The sequence below is a fragment of the Podarcis vaucheri genome, assembly GCF_965113315.1.
Source record: "Podarcis vaucheri genome assembly, chromosome: 2".
NCBI lineage: Eukaryota > Metazoa > Chordata > Lepidosauria > Squamata > Lacertidae > Podarcis > Podarcis vaucheri.
Genome location: NC_138760.1, coordinates 67,777,177 through 67,798,689, shown reverse-complemented (window position 1 = coordinate 67,798,689; position 21,513 = coordinate 67,777,177). Strand labels below are relative to the sequence as shown.

The window sequence follows — 21,513 nt, the reverse complement described above, 5'->3', positions numbered from 1 at the left end:
GTGCCTTCTTCACCCAAGGATTCAGGGAGGCTGAACTGAAACTCCAAGCAAAACGATGCCAATGGATTGGGGGTGCTAGGAACTGCAGTTCAACCCAGGAGGGAGGATTTGCCAGGAGGAAGACAGGATCAATGCACTGCAAGAATCTTCTGAGGCTTTCAAAGCAGTGGTGGGGAAGAAGGGAGAAACCACGGGCAAGTTCATCCCCATTCAAGGCAAATACCACTGATGGAGTTGCCACCTAAGGAAAGCTTGTGGGACCAGGCAGGGCTGGCAGATGGGGGATATTTAAGGTGGCAGCAAGGAGGGTGGTTCACTCAGGGAGAGTCATACTTTCCCACTCCTATTCTGTGGGGCTGTCTGCCTTTCTAAACACCCCCCACCCCACCAGCCAGTCACTCATCCAGGCACAAATCGCACAGAGACCAGCTTAAACAAAATGGTGGCCCCGTGTGTCTGCAGACCATGCCCTGGGACACAGGGGTACCACACAGAGGTCAGCCTAGGTTTAGCATCAAGTGTTCACAGAACAGGTGCCATTAATCTTTACAGCTCCCTGTAAGATGGTTTACATGTTTACATTTTAACAGTTAGACCTTTAACAATAAGTTGCGTAAAGGGCACCCTGAAACAACAGTTAAAACCCATGGAGCAAACTGCACTGCTGACAGATAAGAGGACACAGAAGGGTGGCAGCAGCGTATTTCCAAACCTGAAAGTGTGACTGGGAAATCCATGGGCAAAACCGTCTCTCTTTATCCAGTGATGATCAGGTGAGAAGCACCAACGCAACTGACCCTGCCCACATTTCTCATATTTAGATGCTCACTATGTCTCAAGGCAAATTTTAAAAAATGTAGTAGAAACACCAACAATTGGGAAACACTTGCCTGCGAGTGCTCCAATTGGAGAACAGCCTTAACCAAAGGTGTCATGGGCTTTGAAGACACTCGAACTCAGGACGCAAGGGAGAAATGTGCTAAGAGAAAGGCACGCTTGGCACATCCACACTGTGATCAACTCCCACCCGGAAACCAATGTCTCCACTGTGGAAGGAGTGTGGATTCAGAATTGGCCTCCACAGTCACTTACGGAATCATTGTTAAAACCGTGTTTATGGAAGACAATCTTACTCGGCTACGAGTGATCGCCAAAGAAGAAGAAGGATAGTGGCATCTAAGTTTTCACACCGCTAGTGGCCAGTGTGGGCGGGGCCTGCATGCTGTGTAGAACTCTGAAGATCAGCAGTTGCACTGTCAAGATGCCCACAGGTCCAGAAACCTTGAGAGGATTTCAAATACTTACATCTAAATCCATCTCCGGATATTTCCTTCCTTTGCTTTTCCCCAAGCACTTGGTTTTCCCTCCTTCCAGTAGTTGGCACCAGAATCCTTTTTTAGGATCAAACCTGCAAAGGCAAACCACAAAGACTGAACGATGTTACCCAAACTGCCCTCAGCTTCTTGCACTGCAGGCTGAATTTATTTAGCCATTTTTATAAGTGCACCAAACTAGTTATCACTTATTTTAACATATGGAAACAATATCTTCCAAGTCCAATATAAGCCCCATTTTGCAAGGCAATGATTATGTGAAATTATCCCATTATCAGTTTTGACATAGTAGTATTTCTGACTTGAGAAAACCTCCAAGGAGGCCTCAAGAGCCAGGGGACAACACAGAGAGGTTTCTGTACTTTAATAGACAAAGCAAATATTAATGATACAGTATCAATGTTTTTTGGGGTTTTTTAAAAGCATTGGTGCAGGAGTTGTAGTTCTGCTTAAATTGTCTCTCTTCCTTAATTTAGATAATTTCTGAAAACTGAAAAACACACTAGAAGCAGTTGGTTATTTTTTAAAAGCATTTGCTGCCACTTGCGCTTACAAGTTTTGCTTATTTTTCTTTTCATATCAGCTATTATTTCAAATGACAATGCTATATATATATTGGGCAATGCAAAATACTGCTGAGCTAGGACTCTTCTCGAAATCCCTTCATCCGATGTGGTTTTCAAGCTACAACTACACACATTTGTGTATTAACTGCTGGGTCTCAGATTAAGGAAAGAGAAATAAATTAACACAAAGCTCTGCCACAGAGCGCCAGAAAAATCTGAGCAGCACAGGAAAATGCTGCATCTTCTGAATGTACTGCAATGAAGATTGAGGCAGAATACAAACCTTATTGTTACTGAAACAAGCGCAGAATTAATTTATTTCTCTCCTATCTGTAGCCACTGCAGGCCCCTGTATTCCTTAGAAAGGCAGGCTTGCAATGTTCCAGAGTCCTCTACCTCTGTAAAAGGGAATATGGACAACAACCCAGTTCTCCTAAAGTGGCCTCTCGAATCAATTCCTCAATAGCCAGGATCTATACAACAAAGTCTGTGCAAAGAAATCAATCCCAACAGGTAGAAAAGAATATTAAGGACCCAGACTGGCTCAAGGGGAAGAAATGCGAAGGACTCACGCTAGAGTTTTGTGGTAGTCTATGATGTTTGTCACTCCGAGAAATTTCTGGACTGTTTCCATCACTTTGGCTGGTTCTGTGCGTAGCAGCTTGCCATCCAGAACAAGAATCTGAAAGGAAAACGAGCCCTGTAAATTCAGCTCCTTGAGTTCAACTCTGTTTCAAAGCACAATCAAATCCACTCCAAAGCACAGAGCCTCAGAGCAACCAGAAGAGGTTTGTCCCCCAAGCACTGGTAAGGGAAGCAAAGCGGAAGACTGGAGTGACCTAGCTTCTCTCTTCGTTGGAGACTGATGGAAGCTGTGCATGGGTAACATGCAAATACATGTTATTGATTACTATTTCTGTTCTACTCCTTTCCAAGGGCACAGGGCAGGTAACCCAGCCAGAAGGGTGGGGTATAAATAAAGTAGTAGTAGTAGTAGTAGTAGTAGTAGTAGTAATCATAAGTAGGCACACATATTTTGCACATCTGCACACAGAAATATTAAAGACTTGCACATTTTTGCTCAACCCTGGCTGCTGAATGCCAAAAGGGAAATAATTTAACAGGGAAATTATAAATGCAATATAAATATAATAGTAGTATAAAATATGCCAGTGTTCCTAGCAGTCCCAGGTTGATTTGAAGACCTAGGCCTCACATTCCATAGAGCGAGAGCCAGTTACTGCAATATACCAGGCAGCAACAATATGTCAATAGTGATGCGATTGGTGGTTTCCAGCACCAAACATTAGGGAGCTTGACAGGAGAAGTGTTAGGTGGTTAACACCCTAATGCACTCAAAACAGGAAGAGTCGATATCCTGCCTTTGGGCCTATGGCCCATTCCTAAATATATTTACACAAAAGCAAACCCATCTGGCCTAAACCCAACACTGATTTCAACAGCCTTAAGCCTCCTTCTAAATCTGCATTGCCTTGGAGTTTGGCGAGGCTTACTTTGAGTGTAAATGAGCATAAGATTGCTATGAAGAGGGTGAGCACAGAATCACCACTTTTTCTCCCAGCACATGAAGTCTGCACAAGAACCTCTGCCTACGGAAAAGAGCTTTCAAATGCAGACCACAGCACAGGCTTTTCTGTGGCTCATTTGCATGGCTTTTTCTTTGACATGAAATCTTTAATGACTACAACATTGCCTTGAGGGAGCCTGGAGGACCTTCCTCACAGTCAAGAGCAGCATACTCATAACTATAAGCATATGCTTATGCGCACATATATAAGTTGCCAACAAGATGCAAACTTAAACTAGTCGGTATACAAAATCCCAAGTCTGCCGTTTCTTTTCTTCTTCTTAAGTGCTTGGCATACCAAGCCAAAGAGGTCTTCTCATTTTATCATCTGCAGAAGGATTTTTGGACGAGTTCTCAACACATTCCTGTTAAATGGATTTCTTTTTATTGTCCAAGGAAATGCATGGAGGGGATTTGAGGGCAGGCAACTAGAATTTCCTACACACCCTCTTACATTTTTAATGGAGTAAGTATAATGGGCCAGATCAGCACAGGAAGTGCTTCTGCATAACTTCCATCTTTTGCTCTTTTACGATCAGCAGAGCAACCTGGGTGGGGGCCATGTGATAACTCTTTCCTTCCCCCATTATCAGCTGACCTCAGAGGGAGAAAGGACTGGTGCAGGATGGAGCCACATATCTGAGTTCAACTGGCTCCTCATTACAGTTTTTTAACCAGGACAGCATGGAAGTCAGCCTATGCTACAGAGCCTGCCGGTCAGACTTGGCTGAGTGTCTCCGCAGACTTGGCTGAGTGTCAGGCCTAATGAGCACAGCAGCTAATTCCTGATGGTCTTGCTCCAGTCCCTGCCTCTCCACAACCATGGAGTTCCCTCTTCTCCAGGGCTTTTCCCAAGCATTCAGAGACTGCTTCTGCATGCAGCCTGTCACTGCTCCACCCGTTTCAGCCCTCTTTTGGTTCTGGGAGAGGGGCAGGGAGAGGGGAGCTTGTCGTAGCAGAAGGGGGAGAGGGGAGACACCAGTCTGATTTATCTCTGCCTCTTGGCTTCCCTCCTCCCACTCGCCTGCTTCAGCTTCTGCCCAATTGACTTCTCTCTTGACTTCTCTCTGCCACAGACTGTCCTAGCTCACTGAACCCTGTTACCCCTACACCTCCTCTTCCCAGTCTTCTCCCCCTCTGCCCACTCATTGTTCTCCCACCACCGCTCCCTGGGCTCTGAGCTTTCTTCCCTTGGTGGTTCACCAGCTGGTTTCTCCCACCAGTCCCTTGCATCCAAACACTCCACAACAGTCTATGCAGAAGTGGTTTCTGAAACACTCCAGTTTCATACATTCTTGTCATGAAAGCCAAGGAGAATCCCTATGTGTTACAGCAACCACAGTCACTATATTTTGATAATATAGATATTTAGTGTCTTTCCTACCTGGTTAGCATGGAAATTATTCAACCACCGTTCAATGTGGGTAGCATACCAGCCTGGTACTAGGCAACGATTCTGCAACGTCCGGAGCTTCTGAGAGGCCTCAAGCCCAGCTGTGATCACCTCGTGAAAGGTATACTTCAGGGCAACTGGGTCATCATGTGCTCGCTGATGCTTTTGTTTTGTTTTTTAAGCGGACAGCATTTTAGTTTTACCAAAAGAAAAAAAAAGAAGAAAAAGCCACAGAGGCTCTAGTCAGAACACCTCATTTCAAATATGAAATCCTTTATCAGCCCTGTCACACTCCAGTGCCAATGCAAGCAGAGGAATAAGCAGTGTTAGGGTAAAAGAAGATATCATACTCTCTATGAGGGGGCTTCTTGCAAGGGGAATCTTTAAGACACAAGAGCGTATCTCTGATCCAATATTGCCTGTAGGGTGCAGTAGATGAAGAAGACAAGGAAAACTGAGTACTGGGTGCAGTTACTGTAACTTCTTAATTTGTCTCTGAAATGAGAAGCACTAATCTTCACAATGTTGATGGACACAATAAAGTTTTGGGGTTATTGGGAGGAGCATCTGTGAAGTCTAAAGTCCCTTCCAGGTGATCTGTTTATTGAACATTTATCTTGATTTGTTTGTGGGGAGATAAGACAATGTTGCACCAAGCAAGTGTTATCCAGTGCGTCTCCCAAACACTTTCCTTATCCCAAAAATGTCAAAGGGATGGGGAGGGGGATCGTTGTACTACAGCTTGAAATCAACTTTATTTGTTCAACCTGTATTTTCTGGTATGTGATGGAATCCAACCCCAAAATAGCAAAAGTCCAGCACTCTACTTAATATATGAGTTACTCCCAGAAAATAAATTTCAGTGAGGACTGAAAAAATCTATAAACAGATATAAGTTAAAATAACTCTAATAATTCACCTGAACTTCCCATACAAATCTGCCATTGGTAATTTTATGAAGTTGTTTTAAAATGCTGTTTTGGATGTGGCAACCAGATACACACACTTTTAAGAATGCATCCATGGGCATCTATATGCAGGACAACTTGTGTGCACAAGTTTCATTAAAAAAACACACCCCTAATGTCAACAATCTAAATCAATGCAAAACACTGTTCTGTCCTGAACAGGATACGGCAGATATTTTTCCTGCCAGTTAGAAATTTATGTACAACTTAACTCCAGCCCAACTATTCAATACCGTAGCCAAACTCAAAAAATATAGGACAGAGGGGATGGGAAAGAGCAGCTTACCTGGTACCAAGAGTAGGCCCGATCTGCTGGATTAATGAGGATGGTGATTATTTTAGCCTTCGAAAGCAGTGCAGCTGCCCGCCTGGGTGCTACCTCTGAGTCAAAGTAATTGGCACTCTTCTCAAAGTAGAAGTCAGAAGTGGTGTTGGAAGGGATGGGGAAAAACTCCATATACCTTTAAAAAAAATGTCAGAGGCAGAATGGGAGTGATAGATGGCATTTGATGAAGGCAGGACAGAAATGGTTTCAGCCAACTGTTCTAAAGGTAAAAGATAAAGGACCCCTGAACGCTTAAGTCCAGTCAAACGCAACTTTGGGGTTGTAGCACTCATCTCGCTTTTAGACTGAGGGAGCTGGTGTGTGTCCACAGACAGCTTCTGGCACAATGGGACACCATGACAAGTGTTGTTTACCTTCCTACTTCCATGGTACCTATTGATCTATTTGCATCTGTTTTCGAACTGCTAGGTTGGCAGGAGTTGGGACAGAGCAACAGGAGCTCACCCCGTCGCAGGGATTTGAAGCGCCAACCTTCTGATTTGCAAGCCTGACATTGCTAACTGTTCTACAAGGTCCTTTAAAAAAAATAGAGGCAGTACTAGGACATACCGAAAGTTTCCCTGTTTTCAGAGCTATTCCAGACCAAGACCAAATCTATCAAGCCAAACTAATGCACATGTGGAATCTCATGCATTTTAAAACATCTGGCTCATTACTGTTTATGTGAACAATTATTGTACAATTAGAGATGTGCTCTTCTAGATCAAAGGATTATCAGACTGAGATTTAATACATTTATAGAGAAGGCTAACACTCATTCAGCTGCAGCTTTAACTACTACAGATTGCCAGGACAGGGTGGGGGTTCTCAATTGTTGACTACCGTCCCGGTCATGCAACAGACAGCAAAGAAGAGGGGTTGCGAGGTGTGTGCAAAACACATTAGACACAGTGTACTTTTCTTTTGTGGTTTCTCACAGCATAACCCAGCCGAATAAAACATGCTTACAGAGCAGAAATCACTGATGCTTGCTCTGAGTGTGGAGAGTGCATCAAACATGCACACCCAGTTCTGAATTTCATGCTTACTTGGATGATCTGCAAACAAAGCAGTGTAGCTTAGCGTATTCTTGCTGCCACAAAACAATAATAATTAAAAAAACTGCCTACGTCTTCCACACATGCTAGGCATCTGTCCTTTCGGAGCCCCTGTCAGCTGATCAGACTGCCAACATGAGCCTAGGAAGCTTCCCTACACTGAGTAAGACCACTGGGACTTTGTTTTTGGGTGGGCAAACAGCAGGTGGTCAGCACCCCAGCAATCCCGCTTAGGAAGCTGCCTTATACCTCGCCAGCCTACAGTAGAAAGTACTGTTTATGTATGCGGCGACAGCGGCAAGAATGTTATTTGCCCAGGGATGGAAAGAAGAAGGTGCCCCATCGAAAGAAGAATGGATAATGAAGATGTTGGACTAAGCAGAGATGGCAATGCTGACCAGGAAGATCAGGCACCAAGAGGATAACAAATTTAATAGAGAACGGCATAACTTTATAGAATATATTAAAGAACACTGTAAAAATCTAAAAACGTTAGCAGGATTGACATAGCACTTGTAATTTAACATGACAACGGATAAAAATGAAGTATAATAATTTGGATAAATGCAATTAGATGCAGTTAAAAAAGGAAGATAACTTTTGGAAGTCATGGAAGGGATGGGGGGGGAGTCCAGGGGTTCAGCGAACCCCATAAAGGTACTGATATGGATTAGTGTGTGTGTATATATAAAAAATTGCTTTTTCTTTTTGAAAATTTGAAAATAAAAATTACACACACACACCCTGTCATCCTATTGGTTCATTTAGCTCAGTATTGTCTACACCAGCCTTTCTCAACCTTGAGTTCCTTGATGTTGTTGGACTACAAGTCCCATCATTCCTAGCCACATGGCCAGTGATCATGGGCATTGTAGTTCATGAATGTCAGGGGACCCAAGGTTGAGAAAGACTGGTTTACACAGACTGATAGCAGCAGCTCGCCAGTTTGGAGCAGGACTCCTTCCCAGCCCTACCTGGATACTGAACCATGGATTGAATCTCAAATCGCCTGCATGAAAGGAGATGCTCCGCCATGGACTCTCCCCAAAAGGCTTCCGCTTCCATACTGCTGATGTTGCAAGCCACCCTTGTAAGCCCAAAATGCAGCTCGCCACCCTCCCAGCACTGGGGCCGAAACCTACCAGTCAATGCCTTTGTGGTAATTATGCCCATTGAAGAACTGGATCTCCTCAAAGGTCTCCGAGCTCGGATAATTACTGCTCAGGTCAGGATGCATCCCCAGGAACAGGTAGAGAGCTGTGGTACCTTTTCACAGAAGGGGAAAGAAAACAGAGCTGAAAACTTGTTTCCCCACCAAGCATCTGCCAGATGTTTATTCTCCAGCTTGTGTGACCTTCTTGGATCTCCAAGCACTGGCAGGTTTAATATATTTATTCCCCAGGACGGGTGCTGCAAGTTCACCAGGTGCTCCTAAATCCTTTCCATCTCCTATCTCTCAATACACAAATGTTGTTTCTCACACCAGAGAATAGCTAAAGACGAGACAATGGCAGGCTTGCATGCATCACTAAGCCATGGTTAATGCAAAACAAGTTTTAATTTAAAGAAAACAAAATTCCACTGCTAATGGGTGCAATTTGTTTGTTGTTCATAAATCACGGTTAAGCCACTGGGGGTGGTTCACGTGATCAAATGAACCATGACTTAATAAACCACAGCTTAGCGCTGCATTTGAACCAGTTCAATATGATGTTAGAAACATAGGAAGCCTCTCAGCTCCAGTGGCGTAGCATGGGGGGTGCAGGGGAGGGCGGCCGCACCGGGCGCAACATCTGGTGGGGGCGCGCTCGCACTCGCAGCTCTCTGCCCCACTAAAATCCATGGGTTAGGGGGTGCAAATTACTTGCCTTGCCCCGGGTGCTGACAACCCACGCTACGCCACTGCTCAGCTCTATTGGAAGACACCGAGGATCAAACCTGGGATCGTCTGTATGTAAAATGGATGCTCTGCCACAAAGCTACAGCCATCCCCTGTCAAGGTATAGTCCTGAGCTAACTTCAGAGCATGCAATGCACTTTTACACCCAAGGAGCCCTTCAAAAATCCTGTATTGGAAAATCCTAGCTATTACTGCATACCGAGGGGTTTCGCCTCAGCTATGAGTGGTTGAAAAGGCACTGGGGGAAAGTACTGGCGTGCAGGAAGGGGAATCTTACATTAGTCTCAGATCGCAGCAAAACAAAAATGCGGCATCTGCACAAAGTTTGAGAAGAAAAGTAAACAAATGATGAGACCGTCGTATGATGGGCTGGCCTATATGCTGTGAAGTTAAAATAAGCTGGAGCTGCAACAAAATGCTGCCCTGTGGATTGCTCTCTACTGAGGAGTCCAGCCACTCCACTCCAATCCCCCTCTCCCACTTTTTTGTTTTGCCTTACCAGAAACATGCCATGGCCTCCTTGCATGCTATACACAGTGTTTCTTAAACACTTATCATTGGTCCTACTAACTAGGGATGATGGAAACAACAGCTGAGAAACACTGCTGTAAGACTTCAGCAAACTTTGGGATTCCTCCAAGCCGTGTGTGTGTGTGTGCGCGCGCGCGCGCGCGCGTGCCATGTTAGTGGCAGGTGTGTTCAAAGCACACAGTGTAGATCAACGTGCTACAGCAGCAGGAGGGACTTCTTCAATCCTCAAACTACATTACGTCTTGGGGAACCTTCCACTGGCAGCTTACCAGTGGACAGTTAGGATGCTCACCTTTCTCCAGTGAGCAAGGTTCCTGACAGGCAAAAGTCAGGGGTTCTCCCCCCCCCACCCTTCAGTCCAACAGCCAGGCAAGCAAGAGGCATAATAATGACAGTTCAAGGACACACCAGGGGAAAGAGCTCAAGGAGGGTGTGGAGCAGAGCTGGCAAAAAAAGAACAGCCTGAGCGAGAGTACCAAGGGCAAAATAGAGAGGCTGAGGTTCAGCATCCCTGGGTTAGAGCTCACCTGTCTTCTGAGGACCAATTATTAGCAGCTTGGGGAACCGGTCACAGGTCTTCTCTTTGGACCAAATGTCCTTGTGGCGTTTGTCTTCACAGGGATCCTGAAACATGGGAACGTGTTGGGATCAAACAAGTGGGAAATCGAGGCTTGCATGCCGCAAATCAAAATAATCCATTCTTACTGGAGGGGGTCCCTCAAACGCCAGCAATGAGTTGTGTCCATTGCAGCCAGCAGGGAAAGGATGCACTGTCTTCTCAGCAAGCGTGCTAGGCCTGCTTCATACCTGGGCACTCCAAGGTCACGTCTAAGTATTGTGGATTCGCATCTTACAAGCGGAAGAAAACTTTCACACAGTGCTCTGCTCACCTCTAAAGGCAGCATAATGATGGGTAAATCAAACCATGAGAAACAGATCATATCACACTTGTAGTTTTCAGATCTAGGACCAGATTGGTGTGATGTGCATTGTTTCTAGAGAGAGAGAAGAATGCAGCAGCAAACAGGCACGTTGTACGAATATTGCTGCACATGCACAAGTACTATCTATTCCAAAGATGTTTCGTGTTCATAATTGTTGGACCGGCTGTTGATTCAGATAGAGAGTCTCTACGGAGCTTTGGTTTCAAAAGAAACAAGCCAATCAAACAGAAAGAACACTGAGCGTGTTTACTTGAATGCCTTTAGCTAGGAAGGCCTGGAAAGTCAGCTGACCCATACCTGCCATAGCGGGTCTTTCTCCTCTGAGAATATCTGGAAATACTTCTGTGCCAGCTGCACAGGTGGCAGTGTCTGCAACTTCAAGTTAGTCCAGGAGTTGAGGAAGCGGACCAGGTGTCTAAAGGTGTATAAACCCAGGCGGTCGTTTCCATAATTGGAGAGGTGAGTCATGAAGATACTGATCTTTGGGGCGGGGGGAGGTGGGGGGGGAGAAAGGATAGCACAGGAGACAAGGAAATTAATTGGTGTGGTTAGTCAAAACGATATTGCGCCACCTTGGCTTTCAACCCATGGTTTGTTTTGGAGAGAAACAATGTGGCTGGCATGAGCAGCCAGACCATGGTGTTCACCAGAAGCAGCAAAAGGGGGTGGGGAGAGAGATTGAACATAAGAATACAGGAAGAACACTACTGGATCAGGCCAAAGGCCCTTCTAGTCCTTCATCCTGTTTTCACAGTGGCCAACCAGATGCCTATGGGAAGCCCACAAGCAAGACCTGTGCTCTCCCCACCTGTGATTCTCAGCAATCAGAAGCACTCACCATTTCAGCAATTTGCACCAGCGCACTGGCACTGCTTGTTCACAATAAACCATAATGTTTTAGGGCTCATACACAACTTCCACTGCTGCGTTTAGAAAGCGCAGGTCCAAGCAGTTTTCTGCCTTACCCACACTTTCTAGGCACATATCCAAGCGGCTTTCCCCTTGCCCCGCTTCTTTCCAAGGGAAAGCCTGCTCTTTAGGGATAGATCGTAACAAATGGCAATCCTGGGGAAACCTGAATTGCTGTTGGCTCTGATTGAGTGCTAAAGAGCGGGTTTCCCCAGGAGGACAAGAGGAAGTGTGGAAAGTCCTTAGTGTGACATGCAAAGCAGGCCATTTTGTGCCACAAAGAAAGAGGAATAGTGAAAAATTGTGCACCATTTGCACATGCATAAATTTGAGGACTTGCTTAGCAGGACACTCTGAATTAATTGTTTGGCAACTTAAGTGTCTTCTTTCCTAGTCACTGGTCAATCAACCAGAAATAAACTTATATCCGACCCACAGATCAACAGAAACAAATTCATCCGCAAAATTTATTCATGGCCCAGATAACTCAGCAAATGACCCAGCCTAACCCACAGACCTTCCCCAACAAACATCCTATCTCATGACAAGACAGAAATTAACAACAAGATAACTAAGCAAACGCAAAGGGAGCAAGGGTCAGTGGGAACAGAAGCAGCCCTAGAAATCTGGAGAGAAAACCAGATTTGAGGCATTTCCCCTCTCTGAACAGATAGCCTGGAAGAGATAGCAGCTTTAGTAGACTTCCAGACTACTTCAAAATGTTAGATCACATGCATTTTCTAGGATCATAAGAGGCAAAAAGACATTCATTTCAAACTGCAGGCAAACTCCTAAAGCTATGCAATTTCCTCACTTCAAATCCGATGGCCCTGGATTCCTGCATCAAGACCTTCTCAAGCAATTTTATACAGCAGAGAAATTGTGTGTCTCACATAACTATAGAAATCTGCCATGCAATCTTCTAAAATCTAGGACACCATGCTTATGCACAAGCCTACTTAGCAAGTGAAGCAAGCAACGGATCTCAGCTTTTAAAGAGATGCTATGGGGCCCAGGATGTGGTTTCCATTTACCAAACAATGTTCCAAACAAATACAAATGCATTTCTCTGTCACTATGATTTTGGCTACATAGCTTAAAAATCCAAACTCTCTCAGAAGCTTCTTCTTCTTCTTTTAAATTTTATTTATCATTTTGAATTTTAAAAATTTGCACAATGACATCTTACCAAAATACAAACCGTACATAATAATAATTTAATATTGCATCACCAACTTCCCTTCCCCCACTTCCATGGTTCGTTTATTAACCCTTTACCACTGCATATTCCAATGATTCCGTACTCTCTCTTTTTCAGTTTTATTTCAGTAAACTTCATACTGCTGAATTTATTCTAACTCTGCTAATGCTTTTTTTTTGGGGGGTGTAATATTTTTTATTTGATTTTGCAAGTATAAAATTACAACAATACCAAATGCATATCCATATTTAGAGATTACTCCGAATCTCTAGACTTCCCACCTTCCCCTCCATGGGTCCTATTGTCAACCTTTTCAAAGCCTGCTAACATTGTAATCTGTTTACAGTGATTTTTCTAATATTCTGCAAATCTTTTCCTTAAAAGTTCTTTCATCCTGGCCAGGAGCTTCTTCTCAGGCTGCTTTACCACCACCCAAACTCACCCAGAATGCACCAAGGTCTGTCACTTTCCCCCTTTTTCTCAGTGATCTTGTTGCTTTCCTTCTATTTGGTGCTTGTGGTTTTAGACTTTATTTCAAAATGCCGAAGAAGAAGAAGAAGAAGAAGAAGAAGAAGAAGAAGAAGAAGAAGAGGTGGTTCTACACACCTCAATTAGACCTTCTATTGTTCATCAAAGCAGCACTTACAGGGTTAAGTAGCACGGTCAGAAAAAGCTCGCCTCCGTTGATGATCTTATCCAGTTCATTGGACCCACCAGGGTATTCATTATAGAATATGGTATGTGTGAACAAGCCGCATGTTTGCCGTGGGAGAACCTGGAAAGAAGCAGAAAGAAAACATATAGCAAGTTTTTGAAAAGGAGAAAGAGAATCAGCCCATTCCAGTGCTCCTTATAAATTCTGAGCAGATGGTGCAAGAGGTCCTCACTGTCCCTTTAGGAAACAAATACACAGGTTGCCTGCACTTAAGTTAGTGGAGCCCCCTTAAACAATATGGAGAGTTTGAGCTTATTCACGTACTGGAGAGAGGGTGAAGCAAGAAAGATAAGCAAAGGCCCTTCCTACTTACCATGATTCCATTGTGGATGAAGCCTCGTCTGAAGCGGGCTGGTTTGAGGTGAGGGTACTCTTCCGTGCTGGTGACTCGGATCCCCCACACTTGTTTCCAGGCCTCATACAATTGCACATGGACTGGGTACACCCCTGAATGATGAGGTGCTACTGCATAGCCCATATCAGTGGGGATGCCGTGCTCCTAAGAGGAGAGAGAGAGAGAGAGAGAGAGGTCATAACTGTATTAGCAGGAGTAATCAGTGGACTTTCAATGAAAGACTCCCACCGCAAGTGAATGGAATCCAGCCTTTAAGGGCTTTTTTAAAAGAAGATCTTATTACCTCCCCTCCCCACTGCAGTCTATATCATCCCAAAGTGGCAGAGATGTCAGCATCCTATTTCGGGGGACTGGGAAAGACGGTTCAAGGTGTAAATTCTGTGAGATACAGGAGAGAGTAGCGAATGGGTCCGACAACTGTTAACACCAAGTCCCCACTCAACTTATCACACAGACGATATGGCCAACATGTGTAGCCTTATAGCAAGTTTTGCCAGCAAGGCTTTTACATGCTCCAGTGACCCTAGCACAAGGCTGGGTCCTCTCCAGCAGATGCAAGAAGGATAACTGAAGAACAAAACCTGGAACATTACATTTCAGCCCAGTTTTACAGGCAACAGGCATTCCGTGTTAAGTCTGAGCAACTCTCCCATGGGGACACAGAGAAGCCTATAGTAGCACATTTTATGAAGTCACAGCTTACACAACACTAGAGAATACAGACTGCCACCCAAGAGTTATCCAGCACAGCTTCCGTGCTTCATTGTTTTAAGAAAGATCTTCTGCGAGATTTTATGGCTATGTTTAAGTTTCTCCCCTTTTCCCAGGTTCTTTTCATTTGTTCACGTAATCGCAAAGGAGCAACCTGCAAAATCTTTTTTTGTGTGTATGACGCACCAAAGGGCATCTTTGGCAAAACTCCTTAAAAAAAGGATTAATGATTTAATCTTTTAGTTCTCTTCTCCCTCGAGTGGGCTTGTTCAAGCCAACTCTCTGTTGTGCTGAAAGAGTGACAAAGAGAAGTGAGCTGTGCATCCCACAAATGGCACTATCAAGAACTGGTTGCTTGGCAGCACCCATCTTTTGAAAAGGTCAGATAAAGAACTGTACTGAAAGGTGTTGGATGCTATCTGACACCTGGAACCAAGAGGGTGAATGAATAAATAAAAACCTATTTGCAACAGGATGAAGAACCGGCTTGTAACAAAACTGTGGGGTTGGGTGTAATGAAGGAATTTTCAAGAATTCCTCAGATAAAAGAAGTTAGCACATCAACAGAAAAGTTGGGTAGAAAGGAAACAAGCAAAGTTTATGCCGTTCTTGAAAACTGGTAAAAGGTACCCCTGACCATTAGGTCCCGTCGTGGACGACTCTGGAGTTGTGGCGCTCATCTTGCTTTACTGGTCGAGGGAGCCAGCGTACAGCTTCCAGGTCATGTGGCCAGCATGACTAAGCAGCTTCTGGCGAACCAGAGCAGCACACAAAAATGCCGTTTACCTTCCCGCCGGAGTGGTACCTATTTATCTACTTGCACTTTGACATGCTTTCAAACTGCTAGGTTGGCAGGAGCAGGGACCGAGCAATGGGAGCTCACCCCGTCATGGGGATTTGAACCACCGACCTTCTGATCGGCAAGCCCTAGGCTCTGTGGTTTAACCCACAGCGTCACCCGCGTCCCTTGAGCAAAGCAGGATTACCAGGGTCACTATTTGTCCCTGTGCCAGAGAATGGTATGTGCTCAAGGTTAGAGAGGCTGAGATTCCACACTCAGCATAACCATCGGTTTGCTCTCCTGGACATTTTCGTTTTGAACAGCTATTTGATAACAAAATATGAAGGTGGATTTTAGGTTTAAGAAAAGAGGCTCATGGGCACTAGTTGTGAAAGACTAGCATCACAGAAGGAGTACATTTCTGTAGGAAGGGATCACAGGAACCAAGATCCCCCCTTCCAGAAAGAGATAGGAAATGGTGGGATTACAGATCAGTGGTTGAACATAAGAAGGAGAGAGGAGGAACAAGAGAGGAGAGGAGGAAAGCAGGCCATGCTTTCTTCCTGGAGGTCCAATTCATTATCATGCTATGAAGGGTGCAACACCTTAGACAGACAATACAGTAGGAGAAACTGGTTCTATAAGACCCCTGGGGAGACTTGAATGTTGGGATGTTTTTACACACATCACACTCCTTGCATAAATAGTAGATAGGAGCCCAAAAAATGGTTGTTCTGTTTTCTGCAGCAGCCAACGAGACATTTTAAGAATGCTGTGCTGATGCAGCGCATTATGGCAATGTCCTAGCAGGGCTAAGTTTTTCATTTTGCAATTGCAATCTCATCATTTTGAACAATAAACAAATGATCAACTGGTGCCTTCCTTCCATCTTTCGAGGAACAACCCGCTTTTTGTTTTGCCCCAGCCTTCTGCTTCTGTCCCCAGAAAGCGTCTTACTTACAACTGCAAATTTCTTGTTCATGGTCATTTGGTCAGCCAGCACAGATTGGTTATGGAAGAGGTGAGGCTGCATGTGACTCCACATGTGGGGGAACCACCAAAACTCCTTCACGTACGAGAGCAGCAGGTCATCTCCTTCGTCTTCCGCGTCCGTACCTGACAGACCCAAACCACTAGTGTCACGACTAAAAACCGAAGACATGCAATGGAATGCCATTCCTCCCACAAGCTCAAACCAACCATGTGCTTTTCCCAGTAGAACACGAAAACATCATTAACCACCCTGCACACAACACACAGACTGATCAAGCCTTGGACCTCCAGGGGCAAAAATAAGAAAGAGAAGGGAAGGGAAGCTTTCCTGGTGAATCTGTTCCACAAAGCTATCATCACCTACCAGGCAGATCCTCTAGCCTAGCCCTCAACACAAAAGACCTGAGAGCCCAGATAAGGTAATGCACACACCCCACAAATCCTTCTTACCTGTGTGGAAGAATTTCCCTGAGTAACCCAGATTGAAGGTGAAGTTGGGGATATGGGTGCGCAGTTCATTCTGGGTGTCAAAGAGAGCCTACAGAGTGGGATGAAAAGCAACATTTAAAACCATAGCCTATTCATTTTAGAAAGCTGGGGGAATAGAAGTTCCAGCTTCTGGAGACGCGAGGAAGAGGAAGAGAAGGAGCTGCAGCATGGTGTCTTCTCACATGGCATAGGCCTTCTTCTTTTTTTTACATTATCCCAGCAGTGGTGGGGGAGGGAGCACAGTGAATAAGCTTCCATCCCACCAGTATAAATGCAAGGAGGCCTTAGTACCAGTTCAAAACATCAGTTTTCCTCACATGCCCTTATATATACACATTTCAGTCATTAACATGCAAGCTGCAATATCACTCTTACCAGGAAGGTGCAGCTTACATTTTCCGCAGCCTCCTAGACCTCAAAGGTCACCATCTGCTAATAACCCAGTTTTGGGACTCCCACAACACCTCTGCCACCATAAGCAAGCACTTGATAGTTCATGTGAGCAAATAGTATAGTGACTAGATTAGCCTTTGTTAGAGAAATACTAGTTATTTAGAAGTGGAGGTGTCTGGAGTAGAAGTGGGGGCAAGTAAGCGTTCAGATGTTCCTCATCAGGAACAAATAAATCCTGCTTAATTACTCTTCTGGGACTTTGTTTGGAGAGCTACACTCTCTATTTTTGTTAAGAAAGCAGAGAAAAGGCAAAGGTTTAACAATAATTCTATGGGAAACAAAGCTGAGACAGACATGTGCTTAAGAGACCTAGTGATAAATCTGTTGCACATTGTGCTTTTTGCTTTAAAAAAAAAAAAAGGAAAGTGTTCAAGCCTTAAACCATCATTTCCCTAAGCCAAACAAAATAAATCGTGGTTGTTAACATCAGTCTAACTTTCTTCTTGCTCTTCTCAAAGGAATCAGTTAATGATCCCTCTCCCTAAGATATAGAAATATTAGGAAGAGTGGTCATTAACTGATTCCTACACACACATACACACACACATTGTTCTCACCTATTTCTGGTAATATACCGTTATGTAGTAAAAAGTTCATTTTATCCCTAGACAACAAAAGTTTGTTCCAAGTTCTGAGCTTTCTTAGTTTGTTCTTGTTTCTTTGATCTTACTAAAAATAGTTTTTGTAGCACCTTAAAGACAAACTTTCACAGCCTACAATTCTCTTTATCAGATGTTGAAAAACAAGCGATGTTGGGCTAAGTTAAGATTTTTAATTTTAGTGCTTCCCAATTTAATCGCAAGGAAATCCATCTCTACATTTTTGCACTTGTGTAACTATTCATAGCAATCTTGATTTAAAGGGCTTTCAACTGAAGCAATAATATGTTGGCTGTGAACAACAGGTTTTTTAAAAAAAGAAATGGTTTCTGAGTCTACATTAAAATTCCATGAGGCTTGGACACCTGATTACGCTTCCTGCATTTCAAATGTCACCATCCCAGTCTCACACATTCTGGGAATGACAGAAGCACAAACACCACACTAGATCCAGTGTTGTAGAGATAGCAGAACAGCGGAACAGCAGTAAGGTTTCAGGGATCCAGGGATCCAGGGCACAGCTCCTAGCACCATGTAGCTTTCAGCCCAAAGAAATGGATCCACCGGACAGCTAGCCCCACATCTCCCCCAAATCCCAACCTCAAGAGCAAAACCTGGCTGTGTGTCATTACCTTTACATCATCCACTTTCATCCGTGTGCCTTCTTTGCCAACAAAAATATCATCAATGTCCACCAAGACGTAGCGGTCCAGCGGGAGGGAAAGCCTCTTGCCAGTGAGGAAAGAAACAGCGTCGACAAAGACCAGTTTGTGCAGCCAAAAGTTGAGGTTGTTGCCAAAGAGGACTCTCTGGATGCCATCGTGGAGGCCCAGATCCTGAACCACAGTGGTATGGAGTGCTGCATCAATGCTCATGTGTGGGATGGATTCTGCCGACTTGGTTTTGGCCAGGAGGATGGGTTCGTAGGTGGAATGGTTTGACTGGAAGACTGTCCAGTCCTCGCCTGGAAGGAGTCCCTTCTCTACTTCACTGGGCCGTGTGATGTACAGGAGCGGTGATTTGGGGTTGATGCTGCAGTCCTTCAGCGCAAGATTCGAGTGGAGAAAAAGGGGGAAGCCTTTCAGCTGAGCACTCAGCAAGCTGTTCTCATTGGCCTGTAGGGAGATCACATGAACTGAATTTATGCCCCATTTGTGTTGCGTGTATAAGGATGACATCATTTGCGAGGCTTTATGATTTTCCATATAGGAGGAAGGAACAGAGAATTTGAGGGGTTACCTCTTTGGTTCTGCTGTGTGAAGTATTTATTGGCAAGTTGTGTCACATAAGAAAAATTTCTTGTAGCTGCCAACAATAAGGAAAAGAACAGAGGGGAAGCAGGACCCAAGTGCAACAGCACTCTGTCCTCCTGTGGCTTCCAGCAACTGGTATTCAGAAACATACTGCCTCCAAGAGCGGAGGTAGAACATAGGCTACATGTGGCCACTAACCCTGATAGCTTATTCTTCATGAATTTGTCTAATCTTCATTTAAGGCCATTCATTTTTGAAATTTTTGAAATCTCCACTCATACCAAAGAAGATGTAAGAGGAGGAAAGTGAGGGGGGCGGGCCTAAGCCAGAGAGGGTTGGAAGGTGGTATACACAGCTGCTAGAAAACTTTGCTTAAATGTGATGGGCGTCCATGGTTCACAAGGGAAGCCCTACAGGATTACAGTGGAACCTCGGTTTTCGAGCATCTCGGAAGCCAAACATTTCAGAAACGCCGAAAACCCAGAAGTAATTGCTTCAGTTTTCGAACACGCCTCAGAAGTCAAACAGCTTCTGAGGCACGTTTCTCAATGGGATTTGCCGACCGCCCATTGAGCCTCGGTTGTCGAAAGTTTCAGAAGTCGAACAGTCTTCCGGAAGGGATTATGTTTGACAACAGAGGTTCCACTGTATTAGATTGGAGGGAGGAAACTGACTAGGATGAAGAGGCTGCTGCTTGGGGAAGGGTGCGGAGGTGAAGAGATCAGATACAGCCTATATACAAACCAAACCAAGCTGAATTCTGTGGCTTAGAGAGCCTCTCTGGACCAGAGTGCCTCTCTGAAACAGCTGCAAAGAAATGGTTAGGTCGGCAGCCTTTGCGGTTGGGCTCTTATATTTTGGTTGTAGTCTTATATTTAGGCTATATGTTTTGGTACTGTGATGGGCTCTTCCCATCATATATTCTGGACCCTTCTGCTTCTCTCATTTATGTCAACAGAAAGGAAAGCCACTGTTTTATTATTGCAACGTGCATGTTGTGTGGTCTGTGTTCTTTCCACCAGTAAAGTTCACTGAAATACACACAGAATATACTTTGTGCGATGAACTAAGGATTTTTCAAGGACAGGCTTTATCCAACTGTATGTCTGGAAAGGAATCAACATGCAGTGTAGCCATACTACTTAGCACCCAATCAAATTATATTTCAAAGATATAACTATGTAAGTGGACAGAAAGCCAGAGGGTTAGGAAGCAAGGGAGGGAGGGAGACTGATTCTTCTTTGCCACTCTGAAAATTTAAACCAATTTAATATAGTGGGTTCAAGCCAAGGAAGCAAGAGAAATCAGAATAGAAGAGAAAACAGACTGCTGTGCAAAAAATGTCTGTCAAAAGCAGCAAGACAGCTCTTGGTCTCAGGATAAAGCCTCATTTACACGCTTCATTTCTGCCCTGGATTCTTAACCTTCTTGGCTTACCCATTCAAGCATGGGAAAATGCAATAGACCTGTGGCAAATGCCATACGGGTTGCATTAGCCTGCATCCCCTCCTACTTGACTTCTTGGAAACCAAATTCAAGAATCACTACGGGAAGCAGGGACACAGGGTAGGGTGGCCTTGTCAAGTCATAATGCTAGGCAGGGACGGCCGGATGGCCCCGAAATCCCTGTTGCAATCTGTTCTCTTCACACATTAACCAGTTCCCAAGAGGACCATTACTGTTATCTTTTTTACTGTCACCAGCAGAACTAAAGGCGCTGCAGCCTCATCTCAAAAGGCGCAGATTTGTAAATCCGCTCTTGGCATCAGTTAAAATACACAGCCCTTTTACTTATCAGGCTCGATGCTGGCAAGACATCAAGCCATTCAATAGCGAGTAGTGACTGTGAGAAGGTGTCCAAGAAAGGCTGACATTTTGCAAGCTGAAGCTCTTCCAGAGCACTACTGTTCACGCATGAGCCAGCATCTGGCAGATACGGATGCCTTCAGAAAGCACCTGGGTAATATTGCTTAAGGGTCTAGGCAATCTATCGCATCAGCGATAGCCAACAGTAATGAATTTCAGAGAAGCATGCTGTCAAGCCAAGCCCTCAAAGCTGCATTCACTCTCAGCACTGTTGTACCACTAACTGCAGAAGTAATGAGATGGAAGAATGTTCCCTCAGGAAGACCTGTGTACATACCATACATTTTAAGAACTTTCCCCACCAAAGAATCTTGGGACCTATAGTTTGGTAAGGGTGCTGGGAAATGCAGCTCTGTGAGAAGTAAACTACAGTTCCCAATATTCTTGGGGGAGAGTACTTTAAATGTACAGTGTGTACACAGTATTGGGTCCAAGGAAAAACGGGGAGGAAACTGAAGTGCTTTTTTTAAAAAAAAAGAGTAAAGCAGACTTCTGTCCTGAGAAGTACACAACTAAGGATCTACTTTACAGCCCTCTCCACCAGCTAAGGACTGTCTCATTGTTAAAATTATTTTTATTTA

The 21,513-nt window shown here is 44.4% G+C and overlaps 1 protein-coding gene and 1 long non-coding RNA gene across 2 annotated transcripts in view; one reads left to right on the top strand and one right to left on the bottom strand.

Moving 5' to 3' along the window:
* Positions 1-21,513, top strand: part of LOC309526008 — a 154,139-nt gene that overhangs the window by 21,994 nt on the left and 110,632 nt on the right. The gene's annotated exons all lie outside the window — the stretch shown is intronic.
* Positions 1-21,513, bottom strand: part of NDST1 (N-deacetylase and N-sulfotransferase 1) — a 28,631-nt gene that overhangs the window by 4,929 nt on the left and 2,189 nt on the right. Inside the window, exons 2-13 of the mRNA XM_082211764.1 lie at positions 18,446-18,928; positions 16,723-16,810; positions 16,241-16,395; positions 13,746-13,931; positions 13,364-13,492; positions 10,905-11,087; positions 10,191-10,287; positions 8,375-8,498; positions 6,136-6,310; positions 4,873-5,043; positions 2,473-2,582; positions 1,306-1,408 (exon numbers count right to left, since the gene is read on the bottom strand). Coding sequence (XP_082067890.1) covers positions 1,306-1,408; positions 2,473-2,582; positions 4,873-5,043; positions 6,136-6,310; positions 8,375-8,498; positions 10,191-10,287; positions 10,905-11,087; positions 13,364-13,492; positions 13,746-13,931; positions 16,241-16,395; positions 16,723-16,810; positions 18,446-18,928 — 2,004 coding nt within the window. The remainder of the gene's footprint in view (positions 1-1,305; positions 1,409-2,472; positions 2,583-4,872; positions 5,044-6,135; positions 6,311-8,374; positions 8,499-10,190; positions 10,288-10,904; positions 11,088-13,363; positions 13,493-13,745; positions 13,932-16,240; positions 16,396-16,722; positions 16,811-18,445; positions 18,929-21,513) is intronic.